Genomic DNA, 18,694 nt, shown 5'->3' with positions numbered 1-18,694 from the left:
GCTCAATGTACTCGGTCAATAACTATGACATGGCACATAAACAGATTGAAGGACATATGTCACAAGGTCTTTGACAAAGTTCAATATATTTTAGGATAAATTTAAACCCCGAAGAAACTAGGGATAAAAGGAATGTACTTCAACATAATCAATGCTATATATAGGAAAATTTTATCCAGCATCATACTAAATGGGAGAAGAAGAATTTTCTCTAAAATTAAGATGAGACAAAGGGTCTTGATGTCTTAAGAGCAATAAATCAACAGAAAGAAAAAGGAAACCAGACGTAAGCATGAAGTTAAAGAACCTTTATTTGTAAGTGTATTTGAAATCTATCATAATTTCAGCAAAGTAGCAGGCTATAAAGACCCACTGAAAAGTCAGCAGCTTTTTAATACATCAACAAGAAACATGGTGAGAAATATCTGTAAAAAATTCCCATACATGATTGCTTCAAAATCAAAATAAAACAATTAAGTACCTAGGAATTTTCATGATGAGGCTAATGATACCTACAATAAAGCTTTAAAGCACCAAATAAGGCTGGGCATGATGACTTACATCTGCAATCCAATGATCAGCTGGCAGAAGAAGGAGCATTGCTGCAACTTAGGGGCCAACCTGGTTAACATAGTGAGAGCTTGTCTCGAAAACCAAAACTAACCAACCAACCAACCTACCTACCAACCAAACAACATATAAGACACTAGAAGATATAGAAATGCCATCTATGCTAATGAAAAGGCAAAAGTAATATTGAAATATGGCTATAGTCCTGAAATAAATCTAGAAATTCACTGCAATTCCAAATGACATTCTTTAAAGAACTAGAAAAAAGTCTAAATTTATATGGAAGCAGAAAAAAAGTCCCTTAATAGCCAAAGTAGATCTTAGCGGGAAGAGCAATACCAGAAGTGATAAAATCCTGATCTCAAATTCTACTACAGAGACATGGTTTTTAAAAAGAAGAAGTAAAAAGCATGGTACTGGCACAGAAATAGATACAGACCAATGGAATCGAACAGAGGACTCCGTTATAATCTATAGACGCAGTGTTAGAACCACCCACATTCCAGAACCAGGTTCTCCTTCATCCCCCACCCAGTCATCAAGGACATAGAGCCAGCATCCCTGTCATCACAATGCAACATATTTCCACTGTGCCGTGGTACCATGTGATCCTGCTCTACACCCCCATGAAGTTCAAGCCATCAACTCCTCCCTCCCTCAGTTTCTCTCCTTCTTTCCCCTCTCCTCCTCACTCAGAACAAATCCCTGTGTGACCTCTGTTGCATGGTGTGATTATTGTGGCATTCCTTGGCTCTAAAAATCACCAAAAATATCCTTACAAGAATTTATTTTATTTTCAACCACAATGCCTAAAATATATACTGGGGGAATAAAGACAAACTCATTCAACAAATGGTGTTAGGAAAAAAATTTTCCTCTTCCGTTTGTCCTTGGGCCTGAGGGTGGGTCTTCCATCCTCAATTAATCTCTGGAAACACTCTTACAGATGTGACCAGAACTGAATCTCCCAGGAGATTCTAAGTCCAGTCAAGTTGACAATGAGGCTCAGCCATCACAGCTACATAGTGAGTTCCAAGCCAGGGCGGGATACAGTGTGAGATGCTGTTAACAGAGAAACAGAAAAAGGAAATGTGAGTCCTGGACTAAATACTGAGCATCTAAATGAGGAATCTGCAAACAGTCCTGAGTATTTTGGTACAAGATTTATAGCCGCTGATGTTAGCGATGAGAATAGCATCCATGATAGAAAAGTGATGGGGGATATCCTTTTGCATGCTGTGACTACATGTTTCTCTTTTTGGTTGATTAATAAAGCTATTTCAGCATACATACAGGCAGACTTTACCTGGGGATAGGAGAAATTCTGAACACAGAGGCAGGGAGAAGAAAGACAAAGAGAAGGGATGCTATGTAGTCACCTGAGACTCAAATGACCCAGGCATCACTGGTGAGCCAATGCTATTTGGTGACACACAGATTAATTGAAGTGGGTTAATACTTAACACAGAGCCATCCAGCAAGAAGCCTAAGTCATTGGCTAAAAAATTATAAATATATATATATTAAGTCTCTGAGTGGTTACTTCATAGCATCTTCAGGGCCCTAGTGGGTGGGTAGAAACTGGTCCAGTGGGACCCAGTGAGACTGAGAAAGTCTCCCTCTTTAGAAAAGGACTTTATGTGGGCATTCAATTTGTGGGAGGAGTTGAGAATGAATGGGGAGAATATACATTATAATCTCTGAGCTGCAATGCTGAAAGATACATAGTGTTTTCTCTCCCCTGAGGTGTAGCCTCCAATAGAAAATACAGGAAGCGATTACACAGAGTCTCTGACTGGCTGCTAACTGAATATTTCCTAGGCTAATTTCTTACTTTCAATTATAAATAATGGATTCCAAATTCTTATAATTTCAAAGCAAATGACTTTAGTATGTGATATTGGAGGCTGATGCTTATTTTGTTTTGGGACAAAGTCAATAAATCAAATTTGAGTCTTCACAGCTAAGAACAGAACTGAGAAGCCCATCAGCATCAGGTCCCACAAGATCCAGTGAGCACAGGAATCACCCACACCTGGAGCTGGTGTCTCTGTGGGGCAGTTTTCCTGCTACTCATAGAACTGGATGTGCCAGTGTCACACTTGTCAGATTCACATGTGCAGTTCCAGGTTTTCCTCATCTCCATGGGCTTCGTGAAGGCCCAGCATGAGGTCACTCAACTGGTGGAGCTGAGGACTCCTGTGGTGCCAGCTGCAGGAATGTTTGGGAAATGGGGTATGATGCGGGCTTGCTATCTGTTTCCTTTCTATACTCTGTATTCCTTTAATGTGTAAGGAGAGTTCAAGAGCTGGTAGAAGATGGAAAAAGTTTGTAATACAGTGATGGAAGTAGATTCCTGGAGATGTTATCTGAGTAACTACATGGGGGAAAGAAAAAGACTGAGGGAGATCCAGGATAATGATGTCCTAGACTACCCCCATTGCCCTGGACTTTAGAAAGTGATAGCACAACTGGGCATGGTGACATACAACTTTAATCCTGGCCTTTGAAATGCAGGATTCTCTGCATTTGATGCCAACCTAACTTACATAGTAGGTTCTAGGACAGCCAGGGCCACGTAAAAAAACCTTCTTTTAAACACAAACAAGCAAAGAAACAAAACTACTTGTACACTGAGTCCCAGGTTAGGTAAGAACTCATACACAGGTGTGTGTCACAGTAACAAAACAGAAGATGAACACTTTTTCATCTAGGGCTTCAACTCTATAGAAAACCCTTAGACACCAATCCCTTCCTTACCTGCACTTTTCCTCCTCCTCATCACAATGGCAGCCACAGCTCCAGCAACCACAGCTCCAAGGAGAACCACACCAACAGTCATTCCAATTGTTGGCCATGGAGATGGCTCTGGGAAGAGAAAAGAGTTGAGGGTCCCTAATCCACAGTTCAGCACTGATCCTACTTAGGATTTCCAGAAGGTCACCTGTTGCCTTGACAACAGGCTCTGTCTTCACATCCCTCCTTACCCCATCTCAGGGTGAGGGGCTCAGGCAGCCCCTCATGGTGCACATGGCATGTGTATCTCTGCTCCTCCCCAGGAGGCAACACCACAGCTGCCCACTTCTGGAAGTTTCCATCTCCTGCAGGCCTCGTGTCCATCATCTCCATGTCCAGGGTCTGGTCTTTCCCATCCCTCTGCCAGGTCAGGGTGATCTCAGCTGGGTAGAATCCAAGGGCCCAGCACTTCAAGGTGACATTACCTTCAGGTCTAGGGTGACGGGTCACATGTGCCTTTGGAGGGTCTGAGGAGAGAAGTTGTAAAATTCAAGCATATTTCTGGGGACTTAAGCAGCATTCATGTGCCCATCCTGGCAATGAACAGTAGAATCAAGATACGTGTGTAGGGGGTGTAAATCCCCACATAAGTTGTCTACACTCAGGCACTAGTATATTTTATTCCTTGGAAAAGGATTATTCTCAAGTTTCCCATCAAGAAAAGAGGATTTCTGGTCCTGCCTTGGGTGTAGGGATGAGAGACTTTGAGTCAGACCTCCAAAGACATTGGGTGTAGGCAGAGAACTCAGCTTCTGGGAGGCCATGTTTCACTAAGAACCGCAGACCGAATGAGGTTCTGTTGGTTATTTTAGAGATTTTCTTTCCTATCATACCCAGAAAGCATAAACTATCCTGAGAGAAGGTTGAGCTCTTGGAGAGTCACTCTCTGAAATCTCTTGCAGGAAAACCAGGAACCCTGTTTCCCCTCTGGATACAAGAGAAAGCAACTACAGTTCAGCTGGTACTGTTTTCCTCCCTTCATGGAGGCAGGCTTCCTACTCTGAGTGCAGATGGAGCAATTGCTTTTCAGCCTCTATTACCTGAGCGCTGGAGAATCTCCTTCCCTAGGTCCAGGTGCCAGAGTAGCCAAGGAAGACACCGGCCCCCCAAGAAGATGCCTATGTCCTCTGCCACATATTTTTCCTCCCACTGTCGCTGGGCAATCTGAGCTGTCTTGTCTGCCACAGTCCAAGTTCTCAGGTCCTCGTTCAGGCTGATGTAATCGTGACCATCAAAGGCATGTCTATAGTGCCCACGGAGGAGGCGTCGGTCTGGACCCATGTCACAACCAATGAAACACTGGAAGGTATGAGAGCCTGCAGCCACACCCCAAAGTTAGCCAGGTCTATAGCGCCCTGCCCACCCAAAGAATTTTCACCTAAACCGAATCAGAAAACAGTGAGTGCTCTCTTGGGTCCAGGATCTCTGCTGGCCCATTAGCCTTGGACCAAACCTAGGACCTAGGTCCCGTGCTGACTCAGGCTGCTTTGAGGGCCATGTAAGGGGTCACTCACCGTCATCGCTCTGGTTATAGATCTGAATTGCAAATCGCAAATTTTCTAGGGCTGCATGTGCATAATACTCCAGACTCTCTCTCTCCAACTTCCAATAATCGCGCCCCATCTGCTTCGCCCATGGCACACGTGGCTCCACTTTAGTATCAGCCTCACCGTCGAAGTGCAGGATTTGCGTGTTGTCCACATAGCTAACAGCGAAGATTTGGGGATCTCCAAGACCCCTCAGAGATGTGGTCATGGTTACAGAATAGCTCAGCGAGTGTGACCCTGTGGGCGCTGCACAGTGAGACCAGGACCCTCCTCTGAAAACACTTTATAGGTGCACCAGCTGGGAGGACATCAGGACACAGAGAACAGAACAGAGGCAGGAGGGTCTGGATGGGTTATGTTAGGATCAGTCTTCAGGGATGCTGCCCAGGCCAGTTCCCCTGGCTTATCCAGGCAAAGGCTGTTTCCCTTCCAATCCACACTCACCAGAGCCACTCTGCATCTTGGTCTGGGTCAAAGCCTGGAGTCCTGACAGCAGCAGGAGGGTGGCATGCTGTGCTGCAGTCACCATCCTTGGTGTCTGGAAAACCTGAAGGGATTGAGACTTTGTTCCTCTCTGTGGAGTGCATAGCATCGTGGTTTGTGGGGAGATACCACAGTGACTGTGAGTGGCTTTCTCCAGAATTCTGAGGTGCAGTGGGAGTGAGGACATGTGTCTAGATGGAAGGACAGGACAGCTGACACAGGTTGTAAACTACAGAAAGGAATTCTGGGGCTATGAGGGAACTCCCAGCCTATGGCTTCCCCACCTCAGACACCTTGAGGACAAAACCGCAGACCAGGGACTTATGGAGACCATTTCCTCCTGTAATTGGGCTCTTTGTCACATCTGTTCTCTCTGGGTTCTGTTTGTGAGGTATGTTGAAATTCTGGATGTTTTGGTTTCAGGATCTCTTATTTGTGCTTATAATTTATCAAGTACCTCAGAGTTTTACATAGGATAAATCCAACAATATTTATCATGTTAAAAGCTGCTCATGGTGGCCAACATCTGTAATCCCAGCACTAAGGAGGCTGTGTTGAGACAAGAGGTGTGACATGAGTTTAAGGACAGCTTAATCTACATGACACTGACATCCTTAAATTTATTTTTGGCTTTTTTTGTGTGTGTACATGAATTTTGTGAATGTATGCCACATGCGTGAGGATATCATGAATGACAGAAGAGGGAGTCAGATTCCCTAGAACTAGAATTACAGGTGTTTGTGAACTGGGTGGTAGAAATTGAACTACAAGAGCAGTAATCACTCTTAACCACAAAACCATCTCTTGATAATTTGACTTCTAAAAAGACTTAAAAGGTGAGACTGCCCTTGTATTCTGCAAGTAAGTAGAGGTGGTGAAGAATGTCATAACTCCTAATGAACTTTTCACAGTCTTGATTCAGACTAAGGAGTCACTACAGTGAATATGGGAAGTTAATTGGAAAGCATAAAATATTTTTGATGTCACGTACCCCATGAAAGTATCTAAGTAACTTCATGGGTTATATTCAGCTTCACACGCTATGGTGTTTGGATGCACATGGTTTGTTCCCATCACTCAAGAGACTGAGGCAGGAGGACTACCAGGATTTGAGCAATGGACTAAACTATATTATTTGGTGTGTGTGTGTGTGTGTGTGTGTGTGTGTGTGTGTGTGTGTGCAGACTGTTGAGGAATAGTAAATTCTTTATAGGAAGACAATGTTCTTGGAGAACATGTAATTGCCTGTTGGGCCCAGAGAACAGATGAGTTTGTAAATGGTTTGAAAATTATTTTCTTGTGGAGAATTAGATGGGACTGAAGTAAATGATTATTGTATGTGGTAAAAGTCTGTCCATAGTGCTGATACTCTTCTTGCCATAGAGACTCCTAATAAAATTGAGGGTAAAGACCACAGGTAATTATGTTCTTCTTTGTTGATTCAGGACGTTAGTCAAGTTAGGGAAGAGTAAAACCCTGTGCAACATCTGCTGCTAACTTTCCTTATTTAAAATACCCAGCATAAGGCTGCACAACAGCACAGTCTTGGGTACAGTCATCACGGACATCTGGACACCAGTTCCTGGCTGCCCTGTGCATGGCAAGCTGGCATTGGGCCTGGGTGAGTGGGACATGTCTGCTGGGAGCACGTGTTGCAGGGAGAATTAGGAAGAGGAGGACATGGCAAGGACAGGCCCAGGAAAAGGAAGAAGTGGAGTGACCACTGCAGAATGGACAGAAGACTGACTGCCCTCTGGGGAGAAGTGATGGCCACCATCAACCAAGGGGACAGGAAACACGAGGACAGGCTCCTTGACTTGCTTCCAACTTCCTACAGGCAGATTTGTGATGGGATGGGTAGAAATGGAGAGGACATGGATGGCGATGGAAAGCATGAGAAGAATCAGGGGAAAACTTAGGGAGCTACACTTGAGGAACTCTGTAATCAATGGGCTCATCATGATGAATTTTGCCTTATGCCCTGACTTCTACAATATTCCATGAGATTCATACAACGATTCCTACTGTCTTCTTCTCCCTTGCATTTTCCTGTGAAATCTCTAATGATCTCTTTGTGGGGTGCCTTGTGTTGTTTCCGTGTGCTGGTGGCTCTTGTGTTTCTGGCTTCTAATTGGAGATTGCTTTCCCACTCAGTATGTAAGTTCCTCTGAACAGCAGAATTTATCCCATTTTCATGGAAAAATAATGTGGAATTTATTTATAAAGCAATTGAAAAGCAAACCAAACAAACAAAGACATCAAAAACAGTATAATCCAAACATCGTGGTGCACGCCTTTAATCCCAGTATTCTGAAGGCAGACGCTGGCAGATCTCTGAGTTTGAGGCCAGTCTGATCTACAGAGTGAGATCCAGGACAGCCAAGGCTGCACAGAGAAAACCCTCTCTTGAAAGTCTAAATAATAATAATAATAAGAACAACAATAATGGTAATAATGAGATCAAATTAATTTTTTATCTTTAAGAGAATTGTATAAAGAACACTATGAAAAGGGATGTAGATGGATCCTGATCCATAACCTTGGGGAATGATTGTCCACTTCATGGTACTGTCTGCCTCTGGGGCTTGAGAACTGGCCTCGTAATCTAAAGTCACTTGTAGGGCTGGCCCTCCTGTTGTCCTAATCTCATTTGCCTTGATTCACATGAATCCAGAAAGATATTTTCTTTCATTTTGATGTCAGTTGAGTGATTTATTGGTTCTACATAAAGCTCTTTCCAATGTAGGAACCCAGGGGAAAATCACATACTTTTAGTCTTTTAACTATGAGGAGCACATATATCCCTTTTTTATAGAAGATATGTGAAAGCCAAAGTGTAAGAGGTCACAGATGTCCATTTGGCCAGGATCCATCATGATATTTGGTTTTTCTGAAGCCATTTACCCATTTTAGTTTGTGGGAAATTAATGGTATTGGTCAGAGATAAAGACAGGATTATGAATTGGGCAAAAAAGAATGAGGGCATTTGAGGCTGTATGCTTAGTATCTGTAGGCCTAAATTTTGCTATGCATATAGTTTCAGCTTACTTTTTTTTGTTTTTTCAAGATAGAGTTTCTCTGTGTAGCCCTGGCTGCCCTGAAACTGACTGTGTAGAATAGGCTAGCCTTGAACTCAGAGATCCACCTGCCTCTACCTCTCCAGTGCTGGAATTAAAGGTGTGCACCCCCCCCCCAGTAGTTTTAGCTTCTTTACTGTTAGTGGGAAAATGAACAACCTGTAACAGAGCATTCATGGTACCATCTGCTGGCACATGGCGTACCAGCTGAAGTTAAGAATATGTAGTTTCCAGATTGTGCCAACTTCTTGTCAAACTCCATACTTGTCATTTGGACTCATTTTAATGGTGCCCATGTTTTATTTTGTCAAAAAGAAAGTTCTAGAAAGAACAATATTCTCAATGGCATTAGTGTGCCTACTGGAATTAGTGTGCCCACGGGAAACCGTGACATAGCCAGTTATAATCTGTCTTCTAAGGAACTGAAGGGTTTCTTTCCCCTACAGAGCACAGTGGTGATGTTGATTCCACAGTCTGGGACAAAAATGGATAAAAATGAGCTTAGGGCAGAAACATGGGGGTTCTTTTTCCATTTATATTTTCAAAAATATAAGTGGAAAACAATGTGGTTGAGGTAGGAATCTCAAAAATAGGCAAGTGAACACAAGAGGGACAGGGGAGAAATAACTACAACTCACTCCCAAGGATTGGAGAAAATTTAACAAAGGATAAATAAGAAATTTTAAAGATTGTAATGAATAGTTTTTTTTTAATTTGCCACCTCCTTCATCGTCCTCTTCTCTTGTGTTTCATCACCTTCATCCTCTTTACCTGCATCCTAATCCCCTTCTTCAGTATCTTGCAGTCCTCTTCTCTCTCCTCTTCCTCCTCCTCCTTCTCAATCATCAGTTCTCAGTCTTCTAAGCTACTTGTTATGAGGGAAGGGGACCCACTAAAATAACTAGGTACCCAGCAGCCAGACACACGGTAGGAGAAATAGGGTCAGTTGTGACCGTCACACCACTCTTTTTAAAACTTCTAGCTCCTAATCTGCTTTAACTGAGAGTAGTCTTGGGGTGTGGTTGAGGTTGTTTTCCTACTAGGCTTATTCAACTCACATGGCATATACTGATCTTTAGCGGATATGTCCTGTCAGTTCCTCTTCCACTGACTTACTTTTTATGACACCTGCAATCATTTGAAACCAAAGTCTGTGGTTTACACAATGAGGGGAATTAGACTCCTTGTTGGAGCTTTGCTTTTGTACCAGGCATAATGTCTCACACCTCTAAAATCTCAGCATTCAAGAGCCTGAGGCAGGAAGAATGTGGGGAGTTACAGGGCATCTGCACTACACAGTGAGAAATTGGAGCTGGAGTTGTAACTCAACAGAGTGCTTGCCTGGCACAGAGAACTGGGTTTGGCCATCATCCCATAAAACTTGGTGTGGTGGTGCAAACTCAGGAATCAAGAAGCAGAAGCAGGGGCTATGGAGATGAATCAGTAGTTAAGAGCACTTGCAGAGGGCCCAAATTTAGTTCTCACACTCATGTTGGGTGTTTCATACCCATCTCTAGGAGACCTGAGGATCCAAGAATCTGGCCATCAAAATCACTTGCAGAGATGTGTACATAATCACACACACACACACACACACACACACACACATGCACGCACATACATACCAATAAAAAGCAAATAAATATTTAAGGTGTGTTTTTAAAAAATTGAAGCAGGAGAATTAATAGTTTCAAGTCAACTTTGAATATACAATGAGCTCAAAGTAAGCCCGATTACACTGGACCCTGTTATAAACAACACATTAACTCAAGAAATAAAAGAGTTATGCTTGGCCGGGCATTGGTGGCACATGCTTTTAATCCCACCACTCGGGAGGCAGAGGCAGACAAATCTCCGAGAGTTCAAGGCCAGCCTGGTCTACAGAGTAAGTTCTAGGACAGGCTCCAAAACAATACAGAGAAATCTGTCTCAAAAAACCAAAAAAAATAAAAAAGAAAAAGAAAAAAAAGAAAAAAGTTTTGCCTTTGTGTCTGCAAAGAGTCTATATATGAGACAAGATTCAGGGATTTTTGTCTTTCTTTCTGTTTCCTAGAGTATTTTTCAAAGAATTGTGCAACTACTTACAATTCTTAGACATAGAGCATCTCAGCCAACTGCATGTTCTAGGCTTGTATATTTATATCAAGAAGGAATTCAGACCAGAGCAGAAGTGAGGTTTCTACAGTCTGTGCTCCAGGGTCTAACACACCAGGGCTCTGAAAACTGGTGTAAATCTCTCAACAGGAGACTTGGGTGTTCTTTTTTCTCCTGGGTGTATGATTGCACCTTTTGCCTGTTACTGTCTTATGAGAGAAAGCTTCAGATACTGTCTCCTACAGGTCTGAAAATGAGTATCTGGTTGAAGTACTCTCTGGTGGACACTTAACCAAGGAGATGTTCCAGCGAGCTCCTTCCTGTGAAGGGAGGATCCTCCCTCAGAGGTCTTCTAACTTCTCTCCTCCCACATTGTCAAGAAGTCTCTCCTTTGTTTGTACTGTTGTGTGTGCTCCAGCACAGCCGACCTGTGAGCTGCCAGGAGAGTCTTCTGTGTATCTCTCGTCTCCCCATGGGATGCTGGGATTGCAGATGTAAGACAACACACCTGGGTTTGTATGTTTGTGTGTATATGTATGTGTGTGTGGGGGGGTCATCAGTGTTTCCTTCAGAGCAAACACCCTCGCCTGCTAAGAAATCTTGCTAGACTTCTTCCTTTTTGGTTTCTTCACACTGAAGATTAAATGTAGGGCCAGATCTGTGACAAGAAGTGCTCTACCACTGAGCCACATCCTTAACACTCTTTATTTTTTGACACAGTCTCACTAAAGTGTCCAGTTGGCCTCAAATTTATAATTTCCCTACTTCAGCCTCTCTGGTAGATGGGATTACTGATGTGAACCAGTATAGCTGGCTTCCTAAGTTTTCCCTTTAAGCTATCACAGTGTCACCTTCATGTGTAAGTAAATATAATCAGTATAATTGTAGTAAAAATAATTGATGTGGTGGCACATACCTGTACTTCCAGTCCCCAGGAGACTGAGGCAAATTGCAAGTTTAAGGCTAATCTTTCTTATATAGTGGACTCATAAACTTAGAAATGACAAAGCATTACATCAAATAGTAACAAAATTCAAAGTATTTTTAAGTAGTACTTCAAAACCTGCATTGCAATAAATTTTGAAATCTAGGAGAAATGGATAAATTTCTTGACATATGTGACCTACCAAAACTAAAGCAGGAGCATGTACACAGTATTGGAAAAACATTTTCAAATATATGCAAAGATCACTACTTTAGAAAAAGTACTCATTGTAATGATATTTAGTTTATGATCTAACAAATAAAGCTTGTCTGTAGATCTGAGTACAAAGCTAGCCACACTAATTAGCCATAGAGGCCAGGCAGTGGTGGCCATACCTTTAACACCAGCACTCAGGAGACAGGCAGATGGATCTCTGTTAGCTCAAGGCTACCCTGAGCTACATGAAATGGATCCAGTCTAAAATAGAAAAATGGCTCTCACAAAAGTGATCTAAGCATTTGGAATCCCGCACCTTTAATCCTAGCATTAGAGAGAAATATAAGGCAGGAGGAGACAGGAGCTCAAGGAGTCTGAGGAGCAGTGCAGTTGGGAGCACTCTGAGGTTCGGTGAATGGCCCCTTTGGTCTGAGCATTGGTGGAGGTGAGAACTCTCTAGTGGCGGGATGCTTTTGCTTCTCTGATCTTCAGTTTAACCCCAATGCCTGTCTCTGGGTTTTTATTATTAATACCAATTAGAATTCATGCTACAACTTCTGGATCAAGAAATCAAATCAAGATTTGACAAGTGAGTTGCATGAAATTTTGAAAAGCTTCTGCACAGCAAAGGCAACAAGAGAGTGAAAGACAGTCTAAGAAATTCGAGAAAGTCTCCTCTAAATCCAAGCATGTTGTTAAAATAAGATTCAGAGTCTCTGTATTATATCAAGGAGCCAATTGATGTAAGACAGAAGAAAACAAAATCTAGGAACTGTCATCTGTTTATACTTGGTTCTGTCTCTGAAAGTCTAATTTCCCTCACATTTACCATCTTCCTTATTGTTGCCTTTCCTGGTATTCATACATATAAAAGTAGAAATTTCCTTGAGTTTTGAGTTTTCTACAGAGAACAAAGAATTTCCTAATAGCAATCTTCAAACACTTTGGAGAGATAATGGGGCCCCACTTCATCGACTCCACCTGATCCTACTTGATGCATCTGAACTGACAAGTACCACCCTGAAATTGATTTGGGGCTACATCACTCTACACAGCTCCACACTAATTAACTGATATGGTGGACCTTCTACACTCTGGCCAGAGCCTCAGATACGAGCTTCAATCAGTTGGACAGATAAATCTGGAGGTATTTGGGGAAAATGTCGGGATTAGAACTTCAGTCAAGAACTTCAATCAAGCATCTCCCGCCAAACAGAGACTGGTACAAATGCTGTAGCCCATCCACACAAGACTTTCACTACACTAACATTTTTCTTCCTACAGGATCCCGTGAGGCTGTCATCATCCCATTGCAGCAGGAAGTAGTTCTGAGAATACTATGCTCCCTTTCCCTACTGTTGACATTAAAGAATAATTTATACCTTTTAAGGGTTAGTTTTCAATTGTTTTGGGCTGGGATTGGAAGGAGGTGTTCAGACTTGGGCATCTCTTTCAGATAACTTTAGGCTTTACATGGGATAGATATGCTTAGGATGGGATATAGGTAGATTATTCTATCGTCTGGTGATTTGTAATTTGTTTATCACAATTCATCATACTGTGTAAGGTCTTCTTTCTATGCATAAATATTCTTATCATCTTCTATGTATATATGCTTTACATATGTTTAAGACATTTTGTATATTTACACAATTTAGTTTTGTTTTAAGTCTAAATATTTTATTTAGACTAAAAGGGGAATTGTAGAGAGAGATCTTAGATACCTGTGCCGTTTGCCACGCCCACTTTGGGCGTGGCTAGAGGCGCATGTGGACATGGGAATAAAAGGCTGTGCAGAAGAGACACAAGCTCTCTTTCGGGCTTCTGGTCTGGTCTTGGATAGTTGCTGACTCACCTGGCTTGCCAGTTTCTCTTGTAAATACCTTCCACAATAGTTACCTATACCCTCGTCAAGCGTGCGGTTTATTTTACAGCGACAACATGTGAAAGGAGATTAATATTTACAATACGTAAATAGCTCAAATATTTCCTATTGAATTAAATATGGGTTATAAAATAAGTAAAGAGGACAAGAAAAAATCTTAACTGTCTGAGTCGCAGAACAGAGTTGCCGTTAACAGACACGGGAAATGCATATGAAACTGGTTGGCAGTTGGACAGATAAGTCTGGAGGTATTTGGGAAAAAACGTTGGGACTGAAGAAATATATTTGGGAAGTGATATTAAATGATATTTAAAGTCTCGGAGATGAATAAGCTCATCAACAGAGTGATTAGCTGAAGAAGAGAAAGGAAGAAGAACTTAGTGATCTCTTCAGAGCAGACTGCACAGCTCTGGGGCTGTGTTTAGAAGACCCATGGACTAGAGAGTCCCAGACTTTGCTGTAAATAGGAATCCACTGGACATCTCAAAATTCAAAAATTTTGGTGAAGAGCTGAGATTCTGGGGGGTTGGTGCAGAAACTGCTGGTGTTCAGATAATACAGCAAGAAGGATGTAGACAAGGAGCCCCAAACTCAATACATCACGGCAAAGTCATTCCTGAGGCAAAAGTATTTCTGGGCCTTCAAGGACAGTCTGCATTGCTGTATCAGTTACTTTTTTACATGTTGACAGTGAAGAGTAATATCACAGCTACACTGTGAGTTCAAAACCAGCCTGGGGTGCAGTGGAAGACCCTGTCAAAAAACAAATGAAACAAAAAAGAAGTAAATCCTGGCCTCCATACTCAGCAATCTAAAGGATGGGTTCAGAAAAAGGCCTGAAATTTTTGGAAAAAGCTCATGACGACTGATGTTAGTAGTAAGAACAGTATACATGATGAAGAAGTATTTTGCATAGATATTATTATTAATTTATTATTATTATTATTATTATTATTATGCTGTTGCCCAAGAAAGAAAAGAGAGGACATACATCAGCACTCAAGCTGCAATGTTCAGAAATGCATATTGCTTTCTCTACCATGAGGAATAGCCTCAGATGAAAGACCCAAGAAGTTGTTATATAAGGAAAGTCTCTGACTGGTTCTTATCTGAAATCCTTCTTATTTTTTAGGTACAAATAGTGAAGTCTAAATTCTTATCATTTAAACATAAAATGATTTTCTATGTGATGCTGGAAAACAGGAGATTATTTTGTTTTGGAAAAATCCAATAAACTAACTTCTGGTACGATCATCAATATCAGGTCCCACATGTATGATCTGCTGGGCAGAGAAACACTGATACCCTGGAGTGGGTCACTGTGACAGTTTCCCTGCTGCTCCTGGAAACCGCATGTGACAATGTCATCCTTCCCAAATGCTACCTATGCAGTTCTGGGTTTTCTTTATCACCATGTGCTGAGTCACAGTCCGTGTGGTCATTCAACTGATAGAATAAAGACTCATGTGGTGCCCAGCTGCCGGAATGTTTGAGAAAGTGGTGAGGGACTTGTCTCTGCCTCCTTTCTACACTGTAAGTGGGTATTTCCCTAATGTGTAAAGAATTCAAGAGCTGGGACACATGGTAATGGTGTGGAAATATAATGAGGAAAGTTGATTTCTGGAAAAGTTATCTGAGTAACTACATCTGGGGAAAGAAAAAGACTGATAGCCCTGAAATTTAGAAGGTATTAGTATACAGAGCCCCTGGTTGGGTTAGCACGCTTGTAGAGTTGTGTCTCACAAGAACAAAACAGGAGATGAGCACATTTCCACCTAGGGCTTCAACTCCTCAGACAGCAATTCCTCCCCTGCCCCATACTTTTCCTCATTATCACAATGGCAGCCACAGCTCCAATGATCACAACTCCAAGGAGACACCAATAGTCATTGCAGTCTTGGTCGAAGAAGATGGCTCTAGGAAAAGAGGGTAGGGTGGAGAGGGTAGAATTAAGGGGTCACAATCCCCAACTCAGCACTGATCCTACTCAGGGGTCTTCGGGCTACCTGTTTTTCCTAACAACAGGCTCTGTGCTCACTCATACCCTTCCTTACCCCATTTCAGACTGAGGAGCTCGGTCATCCCCTCCTGATGCACATGGCATCTGTATCTCTGCTCCTCTCCAGAAGGCACCACCACAGCTGCCCACTTCTGGAAAGTTCCATCCCTTCAGGCCTTGTCTCTGCCAGCTCCATGTCCTGGGTCTGGTCTTCCCCATCCCTCTGCCAGGTCAGGGTGATCTCAACTGGATAGAAGCCCAGAGTCCAGCACCTCACGGTGATATCCGCTTTGGGTCTGGGGTGATGGGTCATATGTGCCTTCGGGGGATCTGAGAGGAAGAGTTGGAAAAAACAACTGTATTCATGTGACCATCCGGAAATGGATAGTAGACTTGAGATGCTACAAGGGTACAAATCCCACACAAGTAGCCTGGACCCAGGATTCAGGATAATCTATTCCATGCTAAGTTCTAGAATCATGGTGAGCCAACCCAGTAGAGACTTCAGGTTTCCCACCACGAAAAGGGGGGTTACAGGTCTAGAGACTTAATATTACTCCATCAGGCCTCCAAAAACATTGGGTGTGGACAGAGCACGGGTCTTGGGAGAGGCCATGGTTCACATTGGGCTGCAGATCCAAGGAACTGCTGGTTATTTCTGAGATCTTCCATCTCAAGAGAGACTCCCTGAACATTCCTGAGAGAAGGGTGGGCCTTTGGGAGAGTCACCCTCTGGTCCAGATCAAGAGAGATCGAGAGGCAGTATTCTGTCTGATCCACATTTTCCCACCTCCAGGGACATGTGGCCCAGTCCCAAAGCAGATGGAGGAATTTCCTCCTTGTCCTTCTTACCTGTTCGCTGCAGTATCTCCTTCCCTATCTCCAAATGTCTGAGGAGTGTCTCAACACATCTCCCCTCCAGAGTGGCTCTAAGGCAGTCTGCAACACCATCAGATTTCCACTTGTGTGCGGCGATCTGAGCAAAGGTGTCACTGGCGGTCCAGGAGCGCAGGTCCTAGTTCAGGCTGAGGTAATCTTTGCCTTCATAAGCACACTCAGCCAATTAAACACTGGATGGTGTGAGCACCAGTCCCTCCACCGAGGTCAGCACTGCTCACAAGGTCCCGCCCCACTCACTCCCAGTATTTGATCGAAACTTATATCAAAACCGGGTTTTGGTCTGCTGGTGAAGACCGAATCCGGGACAGGGGCCTGAGGCAACTTGGCTTGGAGTCACTCACTGTCACTGCTGTGGTTGTAGCCGCTCATTGCCAATTGCAGGTTTTCTCGGGCCCTCTGTGTGTAACTCTCAGCATATTTTACCTCCTCTTGCCAAAGCTTCTGACCCATTCTCTTTACCCATGACTCCCGGGGCTCTGTTCTCAGACTCTCTGTCACTGTTGAAGCTCATGAACTCCGTGTCGTCCACATAGCCAACGATGATGACGCGGGGCTCCCGGACCCCGGGACGGGACTTGGTGGTAACAAAATAGCGCAGCGAGTGTGAGCCTGGGGGCGATGAGACCCCGACTCTGCCCCGGGGATGCGCGGGCAGGTGATTGAGGCACTGGACTGGGGACACTAGACGGAGGCAAAGAAGGGGAGTGGGATGGGGAGAAGGGAGGGAGGGCAGCCCAGCTAGCGAGAGATTGCGCTTGGGAGGAGATGCGGATTCCCGCTGAGATGCCCTAGCCCTTTCTGCTGTGGTGTCTCGCTGCGAGCTCTGCACTCACCCGTGCTGGTTTGGGTCTGTGTCAGAGTCAGGACCGAAAGCAGCAGGAGAATGAGACACGGAGCTGCAGTCCACAGCCTTCTTGTCTGGAAAACCTGGGGGCATTGAGACCGTGTTCCTCTCTGTGGAGTTATAGCGTCGTGGTTTGTGGGGAGATACTACAGTGACTGTGAGTGGTTTTCCCCGGAATTCGAGCACGCAGTGGGAGTGAAAACATTGTCCACCAGCCAAAATAGGTGGTGGGTGAGCTTGAGAAATTAACTCAGAGTCCAGGAGGAATCCCCAAACACACATCTTGACCAAGGACTTAGGGAGACCCCTTCTTCCTATATCGGGTGCTCTTTCTCACATCCGCTAACTGAATCCTGTTCAGAATCTGTGTCCTACGAGATTCTGAATGTTTTGTGCTTAGACATTATTGAGGACTTCCAAGAGTTTTTATGTTGTGTCTAAGAACTTTTATCTTGTTAAAAACTGAAGCTTAAGTGGTCATGGTGGCTGGCTCCTGCCTGTACCCAAGGCTGGGCTGAGGCAGAAAGTTTGACCTAAGCTGGAGGTCAGTGTGGACTACACGAGACTGACTTTTTAAAACGTTACTTTTATTTATGTATACGTGTGTGAATTTGTGTGGGTGTATGCCAGGAACATGAAGATGCCCGTGGAGGTCAGAAGAGGGGATCAGATTCCCTGGAACTGGAGTTACAGGAGGTTGTGAGCTGGGAGTCCTGGGTGCTAGGAAGCAAACTGGGGTCATCTACCAGAGTGGCAAGCAATTTAAACCACTGAACCCTACTTCCAGCCCCTGAAGACTCTGTTTTAAAGGTTTTTTTCTTTAAAGACATTTTGCAAATGTAACTGCCTCTTATTCTGCCAGCTAGTGGTAGTGAAGAGTGTAACAACTCCTAACTAGTTTGGTTTTACAGTATCGGTTCATACTAAGGTGTCAACCAGACTACCAAGCACAATACAGTAAATATAGCAAGTAAATGCTACAAACCTTTTATTTTAGCTTCATGCTTCGTGCACCCTATGAACGTATCTAAGTAACTCCATGTTTTTACTGAGTTTCAAGAATCACTGTTTTTAGTTAGGCTTGGTAGCACATGTCTTTATTCACACCACTTTAAGAGGCTGAGGCAGGGGAGTTGCTGAGACTTAAAGAATAGCGTGGGCTATATAAAAAACGTTTATGACCCTTTCTAAGTAGGAGAAGAAGAATGCAGAATATCAGTGATTTTTTTTGAGGAGGTCAATGAACATGGAGAACATCAATGGCCTGTTGGGTTCAGAAAACAGGCTGGTTTGTAAACTGTTTGAAAATTGTTCTCTTTGGAGTATTGAATAGGGCTGAGGTATATGATGATGGTATG

At 43.3% G+C, this 18,694-nt stretch overlaps 1 protein-coding gene across 1 annotated transcript; it reads right to left on the bottom strand.

The window, feature by feature from the left end:
* Positions 1-3,307: 3,307 nt before the first annotated feature.
* LOC106020750 (patr class I histocompatibility antigen, CH28 alpha chain-like) lies at positions 3,308-17,429 on the bottom strand. The gene is made up of 7 exons (XM_040732511.1): positions 17,326-17,429; positions 16,981-17,124; positions 15,912-15,922; positions 4,881-5,018; positions 4,407-4,682; positions 3,558-3,833; positions 3,308-3,438 (listed from the first exon to the last, which is right to left on the bottom strand). Exons 1-7 carry the CDS (start codon positions 17,427-17,429, stop codon positions 3,308-3,310), a joined length of 1,080 nt encoding a protein of 359 aa, XP_040588445.1.
* Between the last annotated feature and the right edge of the window lie 1,265 nt (positions 17,430-18,694).

This window comes from Mesocricetus auratus, unplaced genomic scaffold (assembly GCF_017639785.1).
Source record: "Mesocricetus auratus isolate SY011 unplaced genomic scaffold, BCM_Maur_2.0 Super-Scaffold_100027, whole genome shotgun sequence".
Classification (NCBI taxonomy): Eukaryota; Metazoa; Chordata; class Mammalia; order Rodentia; family Cricetidae; genus Mesocricetus; species Mesocricetus auratus.
Note: the sequence above shows the minus strand (reverse complement) of the source record. Positions and strands in the feature narration are given on the sequence as shown.